This window comes from Apodemus sylvaticus, chromosome 2, assembly GCF_947179515.1.
Source record: "Apodemus sylvaticus chromosome 2, mApoSyl1.1, whole genome shotgun sequence".
In the NCBI taxonomy this organism is placed as follows: domain Eukaryota; kingdom Metazoa; phylum Chordata; class Mammalia; order Rodentia; family Muridae; genus Apodemus; species Apodemus sylvaticus.
The window spans coordinates 56,530,420-56,546,255 of record NC_067473.1 but is presented as its reverse complement, the minus strand read 5'-3'; the positions used below and the strand labels follow the sequence as shown (position 1 = coordinate 56,546,255).

At 47.3% G+C, this 15,836-nt stretch overlaps 1 protein-coding gene across 1 annotated transcript in view; it reads left to right on the top strand.

Moving 5' to 3' along the window:
- The window catches only part of Plxna4 (plexin A4), a 440,362-nt gene that overhangs the window by 73,758 nt on the left and 350,768 nt on the right, over positions 1 to 15,836 (top strand). The window contains exon 3 of the mRNA XM_052173399.1: positions 15,604 to 15,786. Within this exon, the coding sequence (XP_052029359.1) occupies positions 15,604 to 15,786 (183 nt within the window). The remainder of the gene's footprint in view (positions 1 to 15,603; positions 15,787 to 15,836) is intronic.

The following is a 15,836-nucleotide window of genomic DNA, read 5'->3' as shown; positions in this document are numbered from 1 at the left end:
ATTTTTCTATATATTCTGGGAGAGGCCATAACTGTGTAGACCCAATTGTGTATGTATAGGTCCCAAGGTTGATATGGGAAATCATTTTTAGTCACCCTTCTACCTTATTCTTTGAGATTAGATCTTTCAGCAATATGTCTAGGTTGGCAGCTTGCTCAGGGGACTTTCCTGTCTCAACCTTCAAGGCTGGAATTATAGGTGGGCTTCTTTGCCCACCCAGTGTTTACATGGGATTCTGTGAATCCAAACTCAGGATTTACATCTATATAACAACTGCTTTGACCATTGATCCCTCCCCAGACCCATTATCCAGGAATCTCTTAATATTGTTAAAAAGCAATCTGCATTTGGGAGAGGGAGAACTTTACCCCATAGTGCCTTCTTTACTCATTTTTTATTTGAGTACTCTGACATACTTGAATACAATGCAATAAATATCTCCACCAACGCATTTACACACCCATGTACATATATTGCTCATGCCCGAAGATGGCATGGTAGTGTATGATCACCGAACAGATAGTTCTTTTGAGATCAGAGGGGTTTGCAATCTCTCACAGTTTTCGTTAGAGAATTTGTTCAACAATTGTGTTGGGCTTTGCTTCTGGGAGCAACAGCGTCTGCAGGGGTCCATCCGACTGTGTGAACAGGTATCTATCCCTCTCCCGCTCCTGCCATAATACAAAAGCCAAGTTCACCACAGAGGCCTACAGAGCAGTGGGCCCTAACCCTGCATGCCATCCTTGGGGAGAACAGAGGGAGTACAGCTTTTCGAAGCAAACCAATGCCAGGCCTGGGAGTAATGGAGCCAGATAACAAGCTTTTGATTTTTTTCTTTTGGCTTTAATTAGCCCTTTCAAGTTAGAGGCGAGTTCAGAGCTGAGAATAGGGAGGGAGAGGCCAGAAACTGCACAGGGCCAGGGCTGTCTCCCAGCCAGTCTAAAAAAGGCCGGGCCAGCTTTTAATGCACAGTATCAGTTTCCTTTGATTTGGTTGATACCCACGTTCCTTTGCTCAGGCTCTCTGGTTACAATTCATTTGGGCTCAGCTCAGACCACACAAGTCCCATACGGCACAATGTCAGCATCAGGCAGCCAGTGCCTGATGTCAGCTATGTTGGCATTCTGCTTCCCTGTGACCCATCATCCCCAGTGCTGTTGTTTTTTCCAGTCTAGAGACAGAGAATGGACAAGGTGAACTCTGGAATCTTCTTTTGCCTCTGAATCTGTGATCTTTACATTTTGGGGTCTGTAAAGTGGGAACCGTGTCTCAGACAGTGTCTTAGTTAGGGTTTCTATTACTGAGATAAACACCATAGTCCGAAGTAAGTTGGAGAGAATGTGGTTTATTCAAACTCACAGTTCCATATCATAACCATCACTAAGGGAAGCCGGGGTGGAAATTGGAAGCAGGAGCTGATACAGAGGCCACGGAGGAGTATGGGCGACTGCCTTGCTTCTTATGGCTTGCTCAGATGGCTTTGTATAGCACCTAGGACCACTAGCCTAGAAGTGGTGATGGGCCCTCTCTTATCAATCATCAACCAAGATAACGCACTACAGACGTACCCACAGGTAAATCTTATGGAGGCTTTACTCTGTTGAGAATTCTTCAATCTAGCTGTGTCAAGCTGACATAAAACTCACCACCACAGCTGGATTTGTCCGATGGGTTGCTGCTACTGGAAGTAGCCAACGGACTCTACAACTTAAGAGAGTGACTTGAAGGGTTTGTTTTTGGAGGGTGGGGAATACCTGTGGGATTTATTATAGCTGTAACTTGGAGAGCTTACAAAGGGGATATGACCAGAGATTTGTTTTGATTACACACTTTATCCTAATTCTGAGAGTTAGAATGCTTATCAGAAGATATTTATTGAGCTTATATGGCCTCTTCCACTTCCTGAGACCTATATTTCTTCCCCTGAACTCAGAGCTGAAAGTAGTCTAACCCTGGGTCACTTGCCTACCTCATGAATCCAGAGCCTTCTGATTGCAAGTCTCAGAGAACTCAGTGGCACTTCTGTTCCCCATGGGCCAGGAAGGCTGGCTGTATTCATGTCAGAGAAGAGGGAACGGCCAGGAGTGGTGACTGAGTGGCTATGAGTATAGAAACATTTGCAAGTGTCAATCCCTGGGCTATGTTGGATATGGACACTGTGGGAGCTGGTGAGGCATCTTTAGGTGTTTTGGGAGATGGGAACAGCCCCCAACTTTGCTTTTTGAGCCTTTCTTTTCCTGGGTCCTGGTCTTTATTAATCCAAATGGAAAAGGCATCTAATAATGAAGGCAGTAGAGCCTGCCATTGTTCAGAGAATCTCACGAGAGCCTAGGCATAAGAGACCTAGAACGATCTGACAGGGGTCTTAGGTTGTGTTGGAACTCAAGGTGTCTAACCTGAGGCCAATTTGTTAGGAAGGCACCTAGGAGGGTTAACCAATTTGATTTAATTTGTATTTCTGTAGCTTCTCACCACTGGTCCTGGCTCTGAACCCTTTTGTAGCCTACTTCAAAGTTTCTCGGCAACTCTGTCTATAGAGTACACACCTCTAAAGCTATGGGACCACCATTTTTGTCTTGCATTAGGACTCTGTGACAGCCAGCCTTTCCTACAGAAAATTAGACAGTTCTAATGTGGAATAGTAGGCAGCCCACTCTGGGGAGTACATGGTTGTGAGCGAAGGATCTGTGGTTTTCATGAGTCTAGGGGTTATCCTAGGCTTGGCTCCCTGCATTCCTCTCCCTCTTTAGCTTGCTGAAGTCCCTCACAGAGCTCTAGCCTCTGGATCCAAGTAAGCCAATGAGTAGAGAAACATCTTAAATCCTGGGAATGTTTTAGGCAACTAGGCAACAGACTAGCCAAGATGAAGGAAAGACCTCAGTCTACAGGAATGTGAAAGGGAAGTTGATCACTACAGCCTGTAGATGGGACAAAGGTTGTAGTCAAGGGAGTGTCTATCACTCCATTTCCTGAAGTCTGAGTTTGAAACCAGCTAAGAAGCATCAGGCAGCACCAGTCTAGGGCTGATAATGGGAGGCAGACTCAGAGTGGATACAAATCACTTCCTCTTCTCTGTGAGCTTTGACCTCAGAGTGACCTTCTGCTAGGAAAAAAAAATTGGGTCCATAGGGCAGGGACTCTTATTTTGAATCATCACCTGTCAGGCCCTCATAGCTAGGAAGTAGAGAGTGAGGACCACCACAGCTTTGTATAGCCTTGCCTTGTCAGTGTACAACGTGCTTCATGCACATTTTATTGTTCCCAGAGTCCTATAGAACAACAGAATAGTCAGGCTCCAAGCCCCAAGGGGAAAGAGGAACAGAGAGTCAAGCACTTAGCTCAGTATTATGTAATTAGCAGTCTAGAACCTACCCTGTGTCTGAATTCCAAGTCCACTACTTCTCCCATGGCATGTCTCAGTAGAACTTGTCTGGGTAGGCCAGGTTCCTGTGCAAAGGCCATCTGGGCAGAACAGGGGATATGTGATCCTAGACCCTAAGTATCAGGTACAAATGGGCCTCTCCAAGTTAATGCACCCTGAAAACATCTCCCAAGATTCCAGCGGCCTGTCCAGAAGAACTATGGCTGGGCCAAACTCCCATATGACTTGAAGGTTTACCCACTGGCCTTGCCAGTCCCACGGAGGTCCCAGAGGTAGAAGAACAAGCTTCATTTTCACTCTCTGCCCAACAGCATCCATCTCTGACATGAAGGAGCACGTCATCCCTACATGCCGTGTGATTCATCTGATTCCCAGACACAGCAGGTAGTCCTAGGAAGTGGGCAGGGTCATCCCCTTGGACTCAGCCTGGCCTTGTGTCCCAGCATAGCTGGTCACTCAGGTTTGCCTGGCGCCTGAGATCCTGAACTCCATGAAATCGAGCATCCGGACTAGCCAGGCAGCTGTCCCAGGCCAGCCTCAGCCAGTCTGCCTGCGCTGTTTTCCTTTCTCTGTCAGCAGGAAGCTAGACTCTGACTACATGGGCTTGTTTCCTGTTATGGTGAGAGGCAAGGGTTCATCTCTTTGCTTGGCACCCACACTCCCATGGTCCAGGAACTCCTCCTCTTCCATGCCCTGCCCCCCTTCTCATTCCAACCAGTCTTGTCAACACTACAGGCCACTAAACAAGTTCATGGAATAGGTATACATATTGCAAGTCTTCACTCCTTGCAAGCCCTGTGAGTACACAATTTCCTTAGTTAAAATTCAGAGGCCTGTTGTAAGACAACCCCAAGATAGAAGTCTCCCCTGTCTCCCCTCAAAGTAGCTCACTTACTAGGCATCCAGGTCTAAAGCCACTCATCTCTCTTAGCCTTCTTGGTCAGCAGGAGTTGCAGTAGAAGTCCCGTCTGAATCTTCTGGGATCCTGTGATAATGGTCAAGTCCTGGGGGATGAGCTATGAGATATGGTGGGAGGAAGTGTCCAAGGTTGGCTTAATGTGTTCTCCCAGCATGCCACTTGAAGGCCAGCAGGTCAGTGTGTGTGTGTGTGTGTGTGTATTGGGGGTAGGGTGTGTTGACTGCAGAACCTAAAAGTCACACATATCAAATTTTAATACAGGCACATTCAAGAGACTCAGTCTATGACTTAGTCTTTCTGAGCTATGACTTAAGGACATGGATGCCCAGCATGCTGAGACATCACTTCGCAGGTTCAGCACGATGTCGTGCACACTAGTTCATATGCCCACACGTGCACACACCTTACTAGTACATATGCCCACACGTGCACACGCCTTCCTTGTGTCCAGCTCCCGTCTTGTTGCTTCTCCCTGTCTTTCTCTAAACACATCTCCTTGTGATTCATCGCCTCCTGTCTTGTCTTTGTGGCTTCATTCCTCTCCTGCTTCCACACTACCCTCAGCCGTGAACACAGTGATATTCCTCTCTCATGAATATACAAGTGTGTACGTGTATTTGTGCACACAAGCCTCATTCAGTAGGTGTAGCACTGCCTGAAATGGGATGCTGGACATCTTGTCAATCAACACGTGAATGTACCTCACTGATCACTCCAGATATGGGGTTCCCTTTAATTCATTTCATTCACATAGGGTGGTGTCTTGGCAAAGATGCTGGCCAGAGAGTCATGACCTTTGGGTCTCAGCCAGTACCTGCTCACGAACTATCACAAGGCCAGTAAACAGCTCCCCTTCTGCTCTAATTTTATGCTAAGGAAGAAGTTGGTGAGACAATATATATTCCATAAACCGCAAAAAAGAAACACAGATGTTATTAGAAAGTAAGGACAGTGCCAGAACCCCTTGATGAATACAAATAGTCCCACCCTTACCCCGCACCCCCACCTCTGGTTATCCTGTTCCTGTGACTCATTGCTGGATCTACACCATCAGTATTTTCTTTGGAGAGGTTTGGGCTGTATCTAACTGAGGTTACATTCAGTGTCTTAGTCCCTAGGATGTGCTTGTTTTCTGACATGCCTTTCTTTCTCCATGTACGCATATTGGAGGCTCAGACAATGCACCAGAAAAGACATCTTCTAAGCTACAGTCTTGTTATTTTTCCTCTCCGGTGTCCTTTAATTCTGCAAGGCCGAAGGGACTGACCACACATCCACACACTGGCAACTGCTCTCATTTTGTTAACAAAGTTGGAGGAGGAACAGACAACCAAGGGCACTTTCCTCGTTCTATCTGTCCATTCAGATCCTTCTTCCTAGTGAGTCCGGCCACACGCTGTCCACATATACACATCAGCATCCCTGAGACCGAAGAAAACCGGTATCGTTCTCCATGTCATTACTATGTCTCTGTCAGAGTTCCAAAATCTAATGGGATCTGTTCTGCTGATTTATCCTGCATGCAGGCGACATTACCCAGACACATGGGCTGGAGGAGCAAGAGAGGAAGATACACAGCTACATGAGTGGAGCTAATAAAATTTATTCCCACTAACAAGGGAATGACCTACCCCATAATTCAGCCTGGTGAGCAGGGCCACTGCTTCCCTGTACCCGCCAGGAAACACACAAACTTAATCATCGTGGCAATCCTCACCTCAATTATAGTTCGAATGGTGGCTGTGGCTGCCTGCCTTAAACTCTGGGAGGGGGAGCAAGAGCTGGGATTGATGGGCGGTTTCATATGGGATTTATCTGCCCCTGACAGGCAGCTGCTAGGGGTGGGTAAAGCTAAGGTCTAGAAGGGGAGGGAAGCTTCCCGGTGGCGTTTGGCTGGTGTTGCTCACAAGGCTGAGAAACTTCTCTGGGAGTCCCCAGGGGTCCAGTTGGGGATCCACTAGATTTGCTCCCAGCTCTAGGTGCCACCTGCAGAGTTCCGTTTCTCTTGCCAAGCTGGTCCATAGCTGTGCCCTGTGCAGACGTCCATTGTGCTGTGTCCTGGCTGCTTATGAGAGGGAGGAACATGGCGCCCTCAGCAGCTGGGCTAATGAGGAGCTGCTCTCCGATGGCGATGGCGCTGCTCAGCAACCCTTTGGAGGGTCCATGACAAACACTTGCTGTTGGTTATGACCTGGCTTGCAGAAAGCATGTCAGGATTAGTTCCCCTCTCCTGGGAATACAGCAGAAATTAGCAGCCACGGCACCCTATTAGAAGGCTGTCTTGTTATCATGACTATCGAAAGACTCCTTGGATGTCTGGTGACATTGGGCTACAGTGGGCACCCAAACACACAGAGGTTTCAACGTTAGTAGAAAACGAAACATTGCCTTCGTTTATGGCTTCCATTGCTCCATAGGTACAGAAGTACAATAATTAAGCTTTGGAAGCGGACCCTGCTCCCCACCGAGCTCCCGGGACACAATTGGCCTTCTTCTGCCCTGATATTTTGTCCCTTCCCGCCCATCCTTTATGAGATGCCTGAAAGCAGGGCTCTTGGTTCTTGGGAACCTTGGCTACAATTTGTTGGGTTGTTTTTCCAGCCCTGAGACACTTTGCACTGAATCCCTTCAATAACATATTTGTCTAACTAGGTTACTGTGGCTGTGTCTCGCTGGCTCTCCCCCCCCACCCTTCCTCTGTACACATTCATTTCCCCTACAATTCCATTGAAAAGGGACACAATAAAGAATCACTCTGAGATGATGCATTAGTAACGAAGTGGATGGCTACAGTGCCCCATTCTGTTTCTGCTCTCTGTGTTCACAACCTGGGTTCAGGGGCAGCCTTCACCCCTAACCGTCCTTCTCTCGCTTCCTTCTGAGAGTTCAATGCAGTAGGAGATTTAATAGGGCTTACGGAGAGGGTTAGGAATTATGAAGGAGAAAGCAAAGGTTATGCAGGTTAGTAAAGCTATCAAAGGGTTGGAGGTGTGTGTGTGTGTGTGTGTGTGTGTGTGTGTGTGTGTTAATTCTTTGTTAGAGAAATGATCACTTAAACACATCTTACAGAGTAACAAACAGGCTTCTCAACAAGGCTAAACCTAAGCCTACCATAGTCTCCTGGAGTTCTTTCTAGGCTCCTGAGAGCCCCTGGGAGCCCTCTCTGTTTACCCCTGAGGAGACTGAGTGGAGCACACACAGCCTCCTCCCTAGGGCCCCATGCATGCAGTGCTCCAGGCCTGCTGTATTTATGTGCACCTGAGGGGTCAGCAGCCATATTTGAGATATGGTTCCTAATAAGTGGGTGATCATTATCACCCTGTACTGCAGAGCTTCACAATCGGAGTCTGTATTTAGACATGAGCTATTACAGCTTATCTGATCAATACCTCTTTTAAAAAGAAATCCCACATGCGTAATTCACTGGTGCTGGGTTTCTAGCAGAGGCCTGCTATGGGCAGCTCCTGCTGTGCATGTGTGTGTGTGTGTGTGTGTGTGTGTGTGTGAGAGAGAGAGAGAGAGAGAGAGAGAGAGAGAGAGAGAGTCCTCACTCATGTCATGTAGGTGTAATTAGTGTAGAGAGGTTTATGGCTTGTGAGGATGCAGGATTCCAAAGGATCCTAAGCAGTGGCTTACAGATTTCTCTTCTTTCCCTCCTGTCTTGTACACCTTCACAAAGCTTCCACTTCCACCACTTCCACATTCTTTGGCGTATGTGGACACAAGAGAGAAAGATCCCAAATCTGACGATTGGCCAGGGACTGTCTCAGCAGGGTTTGTTTGGTTAAGTCCAGGTTCTGGAAGTGGCCTTCAGCAGAGGTCCTCCTTCAGTGGTGAGCCTTGCTCTCCCTGAGACCAGAATGCCCACTCCAAGGCTGCTGCCTAGCAACACAATGGATGTGAGGGGTTTTGTTGGTGCTGTTATCCATTTGTTTCTTTTGCTTTTCTAGACTGGAAATTCGAATTTTAGCTCTTCCTGTAGCTTAATAGGTTACTAGAGCAGTCATAGGCAAGTCTTGATTTTGTTTCCTGTAAAATGGGTTGATGTAACCTCTAATTTTACTTTCTTCTCTGGAGTAGTACAAAAGATACTTTGTACTAGTATGGTAATATACTGTGCTCTAAGCAAAAAAACATGAAGTGAAGGCCAAGTCACCTCTGCACAGAGTCTCTGACAGATGACAGAGTCTCCTGCAGCTGGTGGCCCTGCCCTTCATTCTGTCCAGGGGCACCTGAAATAAGACACCAACCGCTTGTCTAAATACAGCCTAGGTCTGCTTCCCCTCTGGAGGAGGACAGTTCGGGGGACAGCAACTGAAACTTTTGTATCTCTACGTTCCTGGGACTCTCCTTAATGCTTGGTCTTTATAAATATCCTGAAGCAAATTAATAAATGAAGATCTGTTAATAAAATTGTTCTCCCAGAAGTCCCCTTCCCCTTCTTCAAAATGAGGAGTTTTTCAAGGCTAAGAGACCCCAGAACAAGCTTAGTTGGACCCACAGGAGGAATCTGGGCAGCTTTTCTCCCTTATTTAATGGACATGGGTGGTGCCCCAGGGAAGGAGGATGCTGAGGGGGTGCTCAGAACTTCACATGAGGCACAGCAATACTCCTTGGCCCAGGAAGGGCAGAAGGGCTGACTTGCTGCTGTAAGGACTCTTCTCTTTGCTGCCCTCAGAGCAAGTGTAGAACTAAGTCTGGCATTTCATTTTTCTCCCTGGGATCCAGAGCAGCCTGGGAGATAGATCAATGGCCAGAGTAGCCAGTTGCATCCATCCATCCATCCATTCATTCATCCATCCATCCACCCATCCACTCATCCATCCATCCATCCGTCTGTCCGTCCGTCCATCCGTCCATCCATCCATCCATCCGTCCATCCATCCATCATCACACTGACTCACCTGACCTGCGTTTCTGGGCCAGTGTGGGCTGTTTATAAGCAGTGGATGCCTGGGGTGAGAGTGGAAGCCTGTGGCTATGGAAAAGACTATGTCCCAGAGTTCAGATAATTGGCCCACAGGGGGATGGACCTATTGACCCCTACATCGTTAGCACTGCCTTTGGACCACTGAGCTCTGGCCTAGTTCTGACCTTTCTGTAATAAGGGTTCGCTGGGGTTCTGATAAAGGTAGAGCAGCTGGGGGCCAGGGAAAGTTTCTCTGTGGGGCTGCGAAGAGTAGACCAGAGGCCTGCCTGCTGGGGTGGGCAGCACCTGGATTAGGTGCCAACCCACCTCTTGCCTTACGGTATTCAAGATGGACTGGAATGGCTGCCAGCATAATGGTTGGGGCCTTGAGAGCTGGTCACTATACCTGAGCTTGGAAGGTGAGTCTAAGGTGGTGGTTCTCAACGTTCCTAATACTGTGACCCTTTAATACAGTGCCTCATGTTGTGGTGATCCCCAAACATTAAATTATTTCCTTTGCTACTTCATAACTGTAATTTTGCTACTGTTTTGAATTCTAATGTAAGTATCTGATATATATGTGGTCTTAAGTGACCCCTGTAAAAGGGTTGTTTGAACCCCTAAAGCGGTCATGACCCACATGTTAAGACCTGCTGTTCTTAGGGCTTGAAGGAGAAACCCCACAGTTCCCCAGGTCTGTCTCCTCTACCAGCTCTTCCCAGTCTGCATTTCTCAAGTGGCTGCCTTGTGGTTCTGTCCCAGAGCCAGGGGACATTGACAGAAGAAGGAAGCTGGCAGCGGTTTCAGTCCCCTCTCGGTGGCGATGATAGAGCTTTTCAGAGTGCCAGTCTCTGCAGAGTGGGAGCAATTTCCCTGTAATTGGTAAAGTAACCGTAACTGCTCTGTCATTTGTATGTAGCGACACGTAATTGCACGGTAACCTTTGCTGCTGTGTGCGAGGGAAGCGTGGTAGGCTATTAGATTGTAATTTGGAGTGTCAGCTATGGCTTCCCATGCTACCTTAGCATGGTTGCTGGTGCTCTGCTGGCCACTGGGTGGCTGTTGTGGGGGGCCTTTGGCATTTAGGTTCAACATGTGTGGGGTACTACTATGTTATGACCTCTGTGAGGAATCCCCAGGGTGCAGATGCCTATTCTCTCCTTAGTGGGGATGAAGACCACTATGGTATTTTTGAGAACACAGAAACACTAAGAAGGGTGTGAAGATGTGGTCTCCTTGGCCTCACTTGGGCTTTCTGAGGAGTGGGTTTGATTGAGACACAATCTTTTGCTTTTTGAAGAAATTGTTTCATCCTCTGGATCCAAGAGACCCTTCCTTTGCTTCTTCATTTAGCCTGATGGGTCCAGTTTCTTATCTGAAGGCCATTTCTAGTCCCTCAATCTATACAGCACTCATGAGGTGGAAACCACATATCTTCTCAGCACTGCTGAGAAGACTCACCAAAGTTAGTTTGTCTTCAGCTGACAGGAAACAGTGAGAGCTCTTGCAGCATTTACTAAGTGGGGGACTGTGTTCTGCATGTGTTAGATAACAGAGTGGTGGACTGCATGGACTAGATGCTTCGGTCTTCACCAACACTGTAGAATATGTTCTGCTATCACTATTACCATGTTACAAATGATGCATCTTAGTTAAATGATTTGCCCATGGCTACAAAGTTCAGATAAGCCAACCTAGTTCTAAATTGTTAACTACTGGGAAACCAAAGCTTTGACTTGGTCATCTATCTACCTGTTTGCCTTCCTGCTGGCCAGCCACCAATCTGTGGACTTCATGTGTCTTAACCTGGCATGAGGCAAGCGTGGAGCTAAGAGTACAAAGATGCATAAAGCATTATCCCTGTCCTCATTCTCAGAGTCCCTGGAGTACAGTGAGGCACTCATCTTAACTTATAGCTTACATATTAAAAAATTGTAAGTAAAACTTATTATTAAAATTCCTTGCAAATAAATAAAAGGTAGCAAACACCAGAATTAAGCAGATGCTAATTCTATACAAATTAATGAAATATCCTATTTCCAGGGTTGGTATTCAGTATGGAAGCTGCCAAGACTACATTAAATCCCTCACTTTCAGCATCAAATAGATTTTATGCACTTATCCATCACCAAAACCAAAGATCCATGATAGAATTAGAGCTATAATAACAATTGACTTTATACTCTTTTTCTTAAATTGTCTCGTTCATGAGACATTCATCTCAGCCCTTTCTCATCTCCTAACGCTTAGTTTTTCTTGTTTTGTATCTTTCATGTTATATGGTATCCTCATGTATATTTGTTTACATCTGTACAGGCATTATTTGCTAGATTCTATGCTGTTAACCGCTGGTAAATCAAAGCAGTTTTTTTGTCACCCACCCACCCATCTGTCTGTCTATCCTTCCATCCATCCACCCATCTGTTTTATATATATCTTATATGAACCACACACTAAGGTAAGGGTCTAAAGATGCTTACACCATGTTCCCTGGCCTCACTATCAGCATCCCCACAATGCTCTGAGTCACTCATCTTAATTTATATCCCATGCATCCTGTGAGGACTTTGGGGGACAGTAGAAAGAAAATATGATGTCCCTTTGGTCTTGAGATAGAAGACACAGGTTGTCTGTCTGTCTCTGGTCTGCCAGAAGCATTCCCAAGTGGCACCTACATTTATTCCCTTGTAATGGTCCTTTTGACCTTCCTCTGTAAGAATGGGGCTCATTGGCCAGCCAGCCTAGTTGAATCGGCCAACTGAGACCCTCATCTAAAGATAAAGTGAAAAGTGAAGGAGGAAGTTACCTGATATTGACCTTGTTTAGTCCTATGTGTACATGTATCATGTGCATGCAAACACAGACACACACAGACATACACACACACACACACACACACACACACACACACACACGCACACGCACACGCACACGCACACGCACACACACACACACACACACACACTGGGGCTTCTGAAGAAGATATATCATGCTGACTTGTAGCTGTAACATGTTTCATGAGCATTTGTGGAGTGACTGGAGGGAGAGGCCAGGCCTGGGCCTGCAGACACAGCTAAACTCCTGATTACAGCCTCATCCTGGCCTCTGTGATTGTGTCTCTAATAATACTGTTAATGGGGCCCTGGGGAAGATCCAATTAGGGTCAGAGCAAATACTCTGACCCTCATCACCTAGGAACTCAGGAATGCACACCATCCCCACCTGCACAAGACTTTCACCAATCAGCCTGGAGCACGGGCATCTGCACTGTACAGATATATGCAGGTCTTAGGTGAGGGAGAATCTTCCAGATCCTTTCCCTGTGCCACAATTATCCTGAGACTGCAGCTCAGGAACCTGCCAAGGGCTTCTGCTCCCCACAGCCATTAGATCTTCTGTTCCAGGCTGGATTTTACTAACAAATCTACATAAGGTATCTTCCTTCACTGAAGAGCTTCCAGGTCATGGGCAGCCTTTTTCAATACCTCATCCAGTTCTTGCCTTGGCCCGACCTTGCTGTTTGACCGCCTAGGAAGGTGAACCTCAGAGGACATTGGGAACAAGTCACACCTCGGAAACTGCTCAGTGGCTAGGCAAAGCCTGTCCTTTGACATGTTCTCAGCACCTCACTGTGAAAGCATCCCTCCCCTCCTGTCCAGCTTTGAGGAATCTAAGACAGGGCACGCCCCAGGACTGCTGGACAACCTCAGCAACCAGCTTGGTTAAAGGCCTGGCTCACACCCTCATCGTCTGGGGTCTCATTCAGGGGGAAAACCTTAGCCCCAGGGAAGCCAGGGGTGGAGGGTGTCATTTTCCATTACATTACCCATGAGCCCCCAGCTGCATCTCCAGTCTCCTTTGAGCTGAAAGGCAACACCAAGGCAGGGAATGTGGATGCTGAGTGTCACAGTTACAGGTGTGGAGACAGAATCCTGCCTCCTGACAGGGCCTGGCAGGGAGCCTTGTGATCCAAGGTGAGCAGAACCCCAAGCTCAGTCAGCCAGGCTGGGCTATACTTGCTTCCTTCTGGTAAAAACATTCCTCACCTGGACCTCTTGCTGTGAAGCGCTCCAGAGGAAGAGAATCACTTTCTGCCTCTGACTGTATGATGCAGTTGCCTGACTGTATGACTCTGTTTTTTGTAGATTTGTTTGTGTTTCACCCAGCTAAGGGGAAGAACTATTTGGTAATCCTGGCCACACCAATGCTCTTCTGGATGAGAGTGGAGAAAGCCTGGAGCTCTCCTTGCCCCAGGTTAATTAGGGATGTGTGGATGATGGCAGCAGAGGACTAGGAGGCACGGGCTCCCTCTCTCCCTGCCTCAGGTTTCCCTTGTGCCAGATCATTCAGCTTCAGCTACTTGGAAGATGGGTCAAAATAGGCAGAATACAAACTTTGCTGATAGCAGAGATCTTCGTAACCCAGCTTATGCTCAGAACATTAGGGACTCAGATTCTTTGTGAACTGGAGTCAGCAGCGGTTAAGGACTGTGAGGCTTCTGGGCACCCCAGGCTGCCCTGGAAACACCTGGCAGGTTGCCATAGTTACATCTAACAAGGACCAGGCCTGCTATTCTCTTAACCTGGATCTTTCTTCCTCCTGTCTGTCCATCTTTTACCAACCTCCTGTCTCTGTTCTCATTTTCTCACAATAAGAAGAAAGATGCAGGTGGGACATAATCTCAAAGTTTTGTCATAAATGTCGCTGCTGTTGTTGTTCCTTGTTGTTGCTGTTGTTTGTTTTGTTTTTATAAGGGAAGGGGAGAGTATTTTGCATCTGAGCTGTTGGACCAGATGTATGTAGCAGAGGCTGGAAGTGACCAAAGGCAGGGACATTTGCTCCACACGTGGAAGAAGGGGAGAGGCTAGGGAACTTTCAGTATTCAATATGTCCTCTCTCTGTGACGCCTGTTGCCACTCCCCTTCAGGAAAGGAATGAAAGATCCCTAGGCCCTTGCTGCTTTCACAGGGTTGTGTTGGCAGGAGCCTGCCTGCTGTTCTCCAGATGCCTCTTGCTTTGACTGGCTTTAAGCCTTTAAAAAAGCAACACCTTGTATTTTATTTCAGTCCCTTTTCTGGAAGGTCCAAAGACGTTAACAGGCCCAAGTTTGATAGGCTTTATGGTAACCCATCAAAAAGCAGGGACTGTGTTCTTCATCTTTACAGTTTGAAAAATAAAAACTTTAGGAAGACAGAGTAACTCTTTGGAAGCCACACAGTGCTTCCAGGAAAGGAAGAGAAATCCAGTAAGTTCCCAGCACCTTCAAGAAGCCCGTGCCCACCCAGAGCTGCCTGAGAGGAGTGTGAGAGCTCTCCTTAGCCTCTGTAGAGGTCTTTACCCTCCAGGACACAACAGAATCCAAAGGGAAATCCGTGGCTGGGTGTGGTCCTCTATGCTGAAAGTAACTGGAAGCCTGGTATAAAAAGAGTAAAGGTTGAGTGGAAAGATGGAAAAACTGGCCCAGAAGTCCTTCCTCTTGACCCTTGACCCCTAAAAGTTGTATTTCCTGGAGTTGGAGATGAATTGGGTCATTGGTATCACAGGCTGTTGAAGAGCTCAGAGGTGTAAACTGGTTAGAGAATGATGTTTGGGAAAACTTGAGACCAGGTGCCTTCCTTAAGGACTTTTCTATGACTGAGTGTTAGACTGTTTCCCGGGATGTTATCCAAGGGGTTCTTTTATGCGGCACATCTTGGGGAGCTTGGTCCACACACATCATGTTGTGGGAAAGGTTGCCACAGGCATGACAGCTCTACAGCTGCCCGTCTTCACTGTGCTCTAGGGAACCTGAGAGCAGCAACATGAGCAGGTACGAACCTGGCTCCTTCTTTGCTGATCATCTGGCTGAGGCTCTCTGAGGCTGTTGGCCACACTTTAAGTGTCCAGACTTCATTCTATACCTTCGAGCTCTCATTGGCACGTCGGCTCCAAAGCCAGTGTGTAGACACAGTTGCGGAGGTCACTTCTCTCTGACACTAGAGCCCAGGTATTTGTGGCCCATGCGGGGGTTGGGGAGGCAGCTAGCTCAGAACTTTTCCACGTGGCAGTGAAGATGGACAGTCAAATCCACCAGGATGGCACTCAGAAGGGCTTGAGAAGATGCTGTGGTGCGAAGCGAGAGGCATGTCCTAGGATATGTGCTGCTGCTATGGGCTTGCAGCTGTCTACTTGGGGGAATTTAGACAAATCATCTAGCTTCTCTACAGCTGAGCTTTTCATGCAAAACAAAAGAAAACAAAAAGCAGAAACAAAAACCAAACAAACAAAACTCTGAAGGATTCGGAATGCATAGTCCATTGCTAAGGAGTCTCCTGCCTCTGGACTTTCCTGGCTTCACACCTGTGCCATTTCCCACGCTGTTCTTTTCTAACCTTTCTCCCATTTAATTTTCAGCTCCTTACCATTGATGACAACTTCTGTGGCCTGGATATGAATGCTCCTCTGGGAGTGTCTGAAATGGTTCGTGGCATTCCAGTCTTCACGGAAGACAGGGACCGCATGACTTCCGTCATCGCGTACGTCTACAAGAACCACTCACTGGCCTTCGTGGGCACCAAAAGTGGCAAGCTAAAGAAGGTAGGAATGAGATGCGATGGTTTTAATTATCATGAAGACAGTCGGTCTCC